At 44.4% G+C, this 9,365-nt stretch overlaps 1 protein-coding gene across 1 annotated transcript; it reads left to right on the forward strand.

Moving 5' to 3' along the window:
* The first annotated feature begins 888 nt into the window (after positions 1-888).
* Positions 889-7,281, forward strand: PITHD1 (PITH domain containing 1). The gene is made up of 6 exons (XM_088790510.1): positions 889-1,201; positions 1,896-1,939; positions 2,313-2,390; positions 4,924-5,028; positions 5,703-5,811; positions 6,349-7,281. The coding sequence occupies exons 1-6, from the start codon at positions 1,004-1,006 to the stop codon at positions 6,448-6,450; spliced, it is 636 nt and encodes a 211-aa protein (XP_088646636.1). The 5' UTR covers positions 889-1,003; the 3' UTR covers positions 6,451-7,281.
* The last annotated feature ends 2,084 nt before the right edge of the window (positions 7,282-9,365 follow it).

Consider the following 9,365-nt stretch of genomic DNA (forward strand, 5'->3'; position numbering starts at 1 on the left):
CCATAAATTGAGACTCAAAATGTGATACATTCTGAATTTTTTATTCTATTCTACTTTATTTTTTGAATGCTGGTCACAATCCTCTAAGTGGATTTTAAGCCCCATGAATGGGTCACAACCAGCCGTTTGAAACAACTGCTCTGAAAAATCACACGGGGAGGGAACTTGAAGATCATCTAGTCCAATCCTTGTACTTTACAGGAGGTAAACTCAGCCTCAGAGAGGTCAAGTCACTTGCCCAAGGCCACACAGCTAGTAAGTGGCAGTGCTTGGATCTGAATCAAGATCTGACTCAGTTATTGAATTCTTACTATGTGTCAGCCATTGTGCTGAATTCTTTAAGTGCATCATTTCATTTAATACTCACTGCGATCCTATGAAACAGATATTGTCATTCCCACTTTACAGACGAGGAAACGAGGTCTCAGGATGGGGGAAATAACTTACTCAGAGTGTCATATTGTTAGCAGACCCAGGACGTGTCTTCAGATCCGGCCATCCATAAAGACCATGCTCTCTAGCGCTAAGCCCACGGTGAAGAAAGTGGTTATGAAAAGTGGGTTTGTGAGCTCTAAGCACCTAAGCGTGCACATGTGAGGCGGTGATAACTTTGTGCTCTCTACTCTTCAGGGCCTTATCATTGCGCACACTTTGCTCCACCAGCTCCCCAAAACGAGGACGATCTGAAACCCAGCGCCACCATTTACTCGGAACGCCAGCCGAACCTCTCTGCTCTTCAGTGTCCATATCTGTGAAGCCGGGAGAGCAACAGCACCCGCGTCCAGGACTGAAAGAAAGAGCCAACATTACTTCCCAGGCCCTGGAAGCGCTCGTCAGACGTCAATCCTCTCCGAGCCCCGCCCCTTCCTCTCTGGACGCATGCGCCGCATCGGGGCGCCTTTTACGACGCAACGGCCGCGGCACGCTTGGCGGCCGGAGCGGAGGTAGCGCGGTGCTGACTGCGGCGACCGGGCTGAGAGGAAGCGCGGGCGGCGGTGTCGCCATGTCTCACGGACACAGCCACGGCGGGGGCGGCTGCCAGTGCGCCGCCGAACGGGAGGAGCCACCCGAGCAGCGCGGTCTGGCCTATGGCCTGTACCTGCGCATCGACCTGGAGCGGCTGCAGTGCCTCAACGAGAGCCGTGAGGGCAGCGGCCGCGGCGTCTTCAAGCCGTGGGAGGAGCGGACCGACCGCTCCAAGGTGGGCCTTCCGGGCCTGGGGCGGGCGAGGCGGGGAACTGCCCGGGGCCTCAGGCCGTGCGTCTTCTCTGGCAGCCCTCGTTCCTGAAGTTAAAAATAACGACAGCCCGATTGCCAAGCGCTTTCCCTTGCCGGTCTCCCGCCAGCCCGTTGGGAGCCGAACAGGATCGAGTCTCCCCATTTTGCACAGAGAAAGGAACTGAGGCCGAGAGAAGGGAAGGGGCGCTTTGGCTTTACACAGCCAGCGTTCTGTTCCAGGGCTTCTGTGGGCAGTGAGGGAGGATGGCCCTGAGGGCGTTTTTCCTACCAGTTGACCACTAGTCCCACCAATGACTGCCTGATCGTATCACCTGATGAAGACCAAAGACCAGCCTAGGGCGATGAAGTGTGTTATCCTGTCTAGAGCATTGCCCATTGTGGGGTCACAGAGCCATTTGAAAGCTGTGAACCGGACAGGCACAGATCTTTGCACACAGTTTCAGGAGACTAGTCGGCCCTGGAACTTCGTTCATGGGCTCCCCATTAAGAACCCTCTGATTGGATGGTGTGTGGCTGTGAAGTGCTGGAAAACCCAGGGAGGTTGACTGTTTATTTGCGTTGCACTCCAGTTGTAGAACAGGGTAGAAGATGCCTGAAATTGTAGGCTCTCAGCAAATATTTGTTGCTTTCTCCCTTCCCCTCCCCGTCCCCTCCAGTTTGTTGAAAGTGATGCAGATGAAGAGCTTCTGTTTAATATTCCGTAAGTATCTATTGGTGCTTGCCTCAGGCTAAATAGACTGGACCCAGTTGCTTTAACAGAATTCATTCATTGGTTGTGGGAACAACCATCTGTTTCTAGAAATGGGGTAAATGACCGTGGTGGGTTTGAAGAGGAATCATCATAGCTTTCTTGGTGCAGACTGGAAAAGATGTATTTGTTGAAAGATGACCGAGAAGTGAAGGTAAATTTCTTACAACTCCAGAATGCCAGAGGCAGACCTTAGCAGTTATCTAGCACAAGTCTGACACATGAGTAAACTGAAGCCCAGAACGGGGAGGGTCTTGGCCAGGGTCACACAGCTAAGCAGAGATTCAAACCCATGTTGACAATCATCTCTTTTGCATTCTGGCAGATTTACGGGCAATGTCAAGCTCAAAGGCATCATTATAATGGGAGAGGATGATGACTCACACCCCTCTGAGATGCGACTGTAAGTGGCAAGTGCTCAGGCTCTCAAGAAGCTCCTACTTCTCTTTCTGTTTCCTCTGGTAGCTCTTTATTCCAGAATAATGTAATTTTTTCTTTTTACTGGGTCAAATATCTCCTCTCCCCCTTAAAAAAAAAAATCTTGGTCCTCTTCTGTATCCGAATATACCTACCTCCCTGAATGAACACGTTTTTTAGAGTAAGCATCTTTAAGGCCAACAGCTTGTCTCTTTTCAAAGTGCTTGTTGTGGCACCATTAATTCCGAGAGCGTCCTATAAATGCCAATTGATGATGACTTTGCAGTTTTCTTAGTAACCCAGCTGCAGATCTCAAATGGTCTTGATAGATTCCACTCCGGGGGTTAGCTTCCAAATGCCCCCTTGCTATTTCATACAGTTGTAATCTTTGCATGTGTTTTGTTGACGTGGAATTACCCCACCTGAATTTGTGTGGCCTTTAGTTAGCAATATTTTGTATACCCTCTTGCAACACTGCATCTGTTACCACCAGAGCTAGTATTCCCTTTTTAACAACTTGCCTGAAAGACGGGAGAACGCTTTCAGCATGTTGGAGAAACATATCAGACGAACTTGACATAAAAAAATTTCTTCTGAAAAATTGATCAGTATAAGAGATTTAAGAAATTGACACTATTTTTGAATGTTTGGAACATGAATTTGAAAGCAACTCCACGTATTTAATCATTTTAGAGAACCAAAGTATGTTTGAGTTGATGCTTTTTGGAGACTAATTTATGTGGGAGATGGATTGGCTTGAGAAGACTAGACATTCATGTTATGTTGTGGTAAAGAGTGGGCTCTGGAATAAACTGCTGGGGTTCAAATTCTGGCTGTATCACTTGATAGCTGCACGATTTTGGGACATTTCTTATTTTCTTGAATCTCGATTTTCTCATGTTAAATGGCAATAGTAATACTATGAACCTCATGAGTTTGTAGAGAGAATTAAATGAGATAAAACAGGTACAGAGCTTATAATGAGTCTGGAACACAGTAAGTGCCCAATTTTGGAAGAGCAGGTGCAAATACTTACATAGCCCTTAGTTCTAAGCACTTTACACATATTATACTTTACTGAATCTAAGGTGTCATTGATTGTAAAATGCACCATTATTTTAAGTACCATTAATAAAGAAAATATTGCCTGTTAAACTATGACATGCCATCGAAAATCCAGAAAAGTTGAGACTTAAATCAGTGAACTTTGAACACAGACTAGATGTTGGATGATGTTAAAGAATTCTTAATTTTTGAAAAGTGCTACGATAGGTGTTTTTTTTTAAGAAGTCCTTGCTTTTTAGAGCTACATACTGACGTATTTATGAGTGAAATGATATGTTTGGGATTGCTTTAAAATATCAAGCACAAACAAAATGGGGTCGACAGGCAATATCGGCATAATGTGGGTTATTGAAGCTGAGTATTATGTATATGGAGATTCATTATATTATTCTCACTGCTTTTGTGTATGTTTGAAATTTTTCATAGTAAAACTTTTTTTAATATATGTGTCTCTTAGAATTTGTTCAGTTTACTCTCCATATCAACTATATGGGATATGTACTATGACTATCCCCATTTTACAGATGAGGAAACAGACACAGAGAGGTTAAATCACTTGCCCAAAATTACACAGCTGGTAAGTGACAGAGCCAGTCTTTAAACCTAGGAAGCCTGGCTCCAGAGACACTGCTTTTAACTACAGTGCTGCTATCCTGTCTCTCATAACGCTGCTCATAAATGTTCAGTTGTTATTATTCTGTGTATCATTCTTAGAAACACTTTGAAGCAAACATTTGTTTTCTTGAATTACATGCATTTTGCTGTAGCTAACATCTAGGCCCTTCCTGTGTGGGTGTGTTAATAAAACACTCTAGATATTGTGCAGGGGGTGCAGCTTGGTCCTTGAGAATTTGTGAGTTATAGAGGAGACAGTGATTTCCTTGAAAATTTTCTTCTTCGCTAGCAGTTTTACTTGACTTTCCAAAAGTCCATTGTGAGTTTGCAGCCTTTTGTGCTTTCAAAACGAAAATCCCCAAATTGTATTTTTTTAAGAATTGTAAGATGACTCAGTATATAGGGTTATTTTGAACACAAAAAAATGCTTGAGCATTGGGTTACCTGATCTTATCTCTGAACTGTATTTAGTATGTTTCAGCCAAAGTATTTTCCCCCCATGAATAAGCTGTTTTATTTAAACATCCTCAGCTTGGTCTGAATGTGCTGAGTTGCTTATTTTCTCCATGCATTTGCTGCATGTGACCTAGTTTGAGCTGTCTCTTTGTGCATTGCTTTTCATGTGACCCTAACCCACTCGGAGATGCCATTGGCTTATGTTGCAATTCTCACCTCTTGTTGGATTAAAGATGTTTGTGTATCAATGCTAGTAAAATGCCATTTTCAAAATTTGATCTTTTGAAAGAACCAAAGGCAATTGAATACCAGTAGGAAGTTTTGAAAAACTGAAAAATGTAACAATGTAACATTTCTTGATTTTTCTTCCCTTTGCTTCTCAGGTACAAGAACATTCCACAGATGTCCTTTGATGATACAGACAGGGAGCCAGATCAGACTTTTAGTCTGAACCGGGATCTTACAGGAGAATTAGAATATGCTACAAAGTAAGCACTGGGCCTGTCGTCTACTCTCTGGCTTCTGAGGAACAACAGGCACTCCCTCATTTTCAGTGAGCACATATGCATTAGCACTTACGAGTTTATGTTTGGCCCATCTCCTGCTCTCTTAGTATCAGAAACAAGTTAAAACAGTGGAGTAGGCTTGATCCTTGGCTTGGTCAATTTTTGGCAGAGATTTGGTGCAAGCCAGAGACTTGTTAACTTGTGAGAAATTGGAATGCGCTCCTAGGATGTTCTTCAGAAAGATGTTTTCAGAATTCCTCTGTGCATAGTTGGCTTACAGCAGGCCAAGGTACACGTGACCACTTTATTTCTTCACTAGTTCTCTCTTTTTCCAAAGGCGAGGTCAACCCTGAACTTGCTTTAGAATCCCTGCTTGTTCATACAGTATTTCTGAATCCTGTGCCATGAGGCCAGGGGCAGTGTACGTTCTTTTTTTCCTATCCCTATTGCCTTGGGCAGGATCTGGCAAATGCTCGGTAAATGTTCACAGAATTAATTGCTTGTCCAAAGGAGAAGAATGAGACATAAGACCCCAGGAATGTTCTCTGACATTTGCCTGGGTTTTACCACAAGTTGGAGCTGGAATTGTTTTTGACGTGATGAGATACTCATTGAACTCTAACCTGTCTTCTCTCCCCATTCCTTTCATGCTCTAGAATTTCTCGTTTTTCCAATGTCTATCATCTCTCAATTCATATTTCAAAAAATTTTGGAGCAGATACCACAAAGGTCTTCTATATTGGCCTGAGAGGAGAATGGACTGAGGTAAGATGGGGTTGGGAACATTATTGTCCCCTCCAGTATATGTATATGTGTGTCTATATCTGCATGCTCTGGTAATGGGAGCATTAAGGAAAGGAACAGAGCAAGTTTAGACATTGATTGCTCCCAGTCTGTTTATAATTTTTCTTGGTTTCATCACTGTAATCCGTCCCTCTCATTTGACAGGCTATAGGTATTTTTAAGGGGGTGAAAATAACACAACTGATATCAATTCAGTTTTTCACTTTAAAATTGTTCCATTCAACATTTTTGATAACCTTTCTTGTTCTAGGCATCAGAGATAAGATGCTAAACAAGATAGACATGTTCTTTTTTTCATGGTGCCTCCAGTATAGTGGGGGATGATTCTGATAAGTTACAAGTGACTTATTGGTAATGACGTGACAGACTTCTCAAGATAAAGTATCAGAAAGGGGACGAGATTAGATGATGACTTTTAGAAATGGACCTGAATAAGGAATACTCCAGTGTGTGGTCTGGGGAATGGCCAGGTGACCCAGCCTCTCAATTTTCTTGCAGCTTCGCCGACATGAAGTGACCATCTGCAATTATGAAGCATCAGCCAACCCAGCAGACCACAGGGTCCATCAGGTTACCCCACAGACACACTTCATTTCCTAAGGGCTGGCCGAGGCTCCCACAGAGGCCCTGAGTCACTGAAGATATATGACAACCTGTTGGGAAGGACACAGAGATGGGGCTCCAGAGGAGTTGGCTGCCACAGCCTTTGCCAAGCTTTGTCTTTGGGGCTTGCTGCAGAGACCTGGCCTATGGAAGATATCACACCACCAGGAAGGGTTGTGTGGATGCCAGCGGACAACACAGGGCCCTGGAGAAATCGGGTCTTGGGCTGGTCAGCATCTGGCAGTCATGGAGAATGCCTGCCTTTCCAGTCGTTATGGCCGTGGGATTCCAAGTGTTTTGTTTTGTGGCAGGATTTTTGTGTGACTTGTTTTTTTTTAAAAAATGGAAACTATTCCTGGGCTGCAGTAAACTTTATGAAGCCTCAGCCTTGTGTTTGCATTAGCCATCAGGAGGGTCTCCAACTAGAAGTTCATGTCCCTGCTTGCTCTTTCTCTCTGTCATCGTTCAGCATTCTTGTCAAGTTGCCCAGCTTGGAGTTGTCTGTCATGCATTAGTGTCCCATGGTTATAGCTAGAAGAGCAGGACTCTGCTGGTGATGCTTAATTAATAGCGTGAGGAGAAGGTCTTTTTTCCTCCTACCTAGGTCAGCAGTCTGGGGAGAGCATGGGCATCGTTACTATGTGGGTATCCTGGTCGAGGTAAGATTGGGACTTAGGTAAGATTCCCCTTGGGACATTCTTAATGTTTATTAGCTTCTAACTAGTGTTGTAAGCCAAGTGCCAGAATTTGGAGCTCTCATGTTTTCTGTTCATGGCTTTTTATTCACTGTGACTAATAAGCTTCCTAATAAATCCTTGCCAGACTTAATGTTTACATATTCTTTTGAGTTCTTGGTAGTACTGATGAAACTCACTGGGAACTATATGGAACTTTGAAATTTGTTATTGTTTTGGACCAGGTAGATTGTAAATGTGACAATTATATCAAGACCAGATCATTCTCCAGGAAAGGTCAAGCTTAATTCTGTACAGTCGGCCACTCCTATGGCCACCCACTCACATTTTGTAAAGAGGGAGTTGAGATTAAAAACCTATATTCCACTTCTCATGAAAGGAATAAACTTGTGGAGTGACAGTTACAAAAATGAGAGAGAACAGATTCTGGAGCTCAGAAGAAAAGACGGCGAAGAAAGTTAAGTCAGCAGATGTGCAGTCTGTAGATGGATCCAAGACTTGGGACTCAAATTTTGAAAGTTAGGGTAGCAATTGGAGAGAATTTAAATATCTACAAAGAGAGGATTTCAAATGGTCAGTATTCTCTCCCTTGCAGAAAGTAGAAACAATTGATAATGGTAATTAGTGTTGAATCTGATCCTCTTGAGAGAATTCCTCTGAGGGATTGGCCCACACTGTTAGGAGGATATGCCCACTGTTTCTCCAGCCTGTCCTAGGTAAAGCCTGCTACCACCAAAGTTTGTTGAGCCTCAAAATTTCTAAAATCAACCAGAATGCAAATACAGTTCTTGATGCATTGAGGGTCCTACCCCTCAGTTATAGCCACAGCCTCTTTATTTCAGTTGGATCATTTTGGAGATCAAAAAGGGCTATGCTTGAACTTGGGGAAGCAACGGTTAGCAATCTTAAAGCAGAATAGCCCTTTATTAAATCCACTGATTAAAGCACTCATCACAGGTAGCCTCTGGGACTGGGCCTCTGAATTTGATGCTTCACTCTGAAGAATTTGCTCAAAGTGCAACAGTATCTCAGGTAACTGGGGGTACGGGAAGAACTGTTCCTTTCATGAGCAGACCCAATAGGGATTCCATTGAGAGTGGAAGCTGCTATGTTGTCTTCACCCACTCATTCCCTTTCTGACATCTGGTCCTGGTCCGATGTCCTTGGCTTGCTGTGGTCCTCTGGACCCAAAGCTTTCCTTCTCGGATTCCTGGTATTTTAGGCTCTTTGTGGCCTGTTAAGCAATTAAGACCAAACTGCCTCTTATCCTGGGGAAAATTGCTTTGTTGAGCTTCCAAGTTTACTGTTTCCTTTCAGTTCAAAGAAGAACTAGTGTAGGTTATGCCGAGAAATGAGCATGACTCATTTCCTGTTTGTGGATGCCCACGTGTTCTTTGAGGAACATGGTCGTTCAGCGCAGTCGGCCTTCCCTTCTAGCCTTTCTGTGGACCCTGAGCCCCATTGCTAGTTTACCCGTGCAGCAAGAAGCAAAGGGTGACTCAGTGGTGCTCAAGTAAAGCTCTTTTTGTTTTTAAGTGAAGCTCATTGATGGTGGTATTTTGAGCACGGTGTGCATGGCATGGCTTGTGGAGGGCAGAGACAACACTTCCATGCCTGTCCAGCTGTCCTGTTAGGGTCTGTGTTATTTTCCCAGTGTCCTTTTAGTCATTAAGGTCTCACACTGATTTTACAGTGTATAAAGCATTTCCACACGACCTCATTTGAGCCTCCCAGCAAAGCTGTGAAACAGGCAGGGTGGTTATTACCACCATTTTATAGCCCAGGAAGCAAGTGCGGAGGTAGCATCACAGTGTAATCCTGAGGTGGTTTCCTTCCCCTCCCTGGGCCTCAATTTCCTCATCTTTAAAATAAGACTGGAGGACTAGATGGTCTCTAAGGACCCTTTTCAGTTCAGCGTAGGATTCCATCCATGATCCTGGGATGGGGCCTGAAAGCCGGTGGTGGATTCCTAAGACCATGATGAAGTACGGCCCGCGGGGATGGGAAGGTGGGACATTTTGTGCTCCTGTAAGGAATGCCTCTCCTTCCGGATAGCTTTCCTCCAGGAGGCGCATGGGAAGTGACAGCAAGTGGGAGTCTCGGATGCACTGTCTGGATTCTGCAGGTGACTCCGGGGCTTAATTACGGGGAGTGGCCCCATCGTATCCAACATGGCAGCCCCTATCTGGTGCAAGCCCGACGCCCACTTCCGGGTTC

This window comes from Rhinolophus sinicus, chromosome 14 (genome assembly GCF_057876585.1).
Source record: "Rhinolophus sinicus isolate RSI-liver-muscle chromosome 14, RSI-T2T, whole genome shotgun sequence".
Classification (NCBI taxonomy): Eukaryota; Metazoa; Chordata; class Mammalia; order Chiroptera; family Rhinolophidae; genus Rhinolophus; species Rhinolophus sinicus.

Bases quoted from the DNA above. Each gene is read 5' to 3' on its own strand.
- PITHD1 (XM_088790510.1), top strand. From the start codon at position 1,004: ATGTCTCACGGACACAGCCACGGCGGGGGCGGCTGCCAGTGCGCCGCC. The intron at 1,940-2,312 runs GTAAGTATCTAT...GCATTCTGGCAG, and splicing joins GAGCTTCTGTTTAATATTCC to ATTTACGGGCAATGTCAAGC. The intron at 5,029-5,702 runs GTAAGCACTGGG...TTCATGCTCTAG, and splicing joins GAATTAGAATATGCTACAAA to AATTTCTCGTTTTTCCAATG.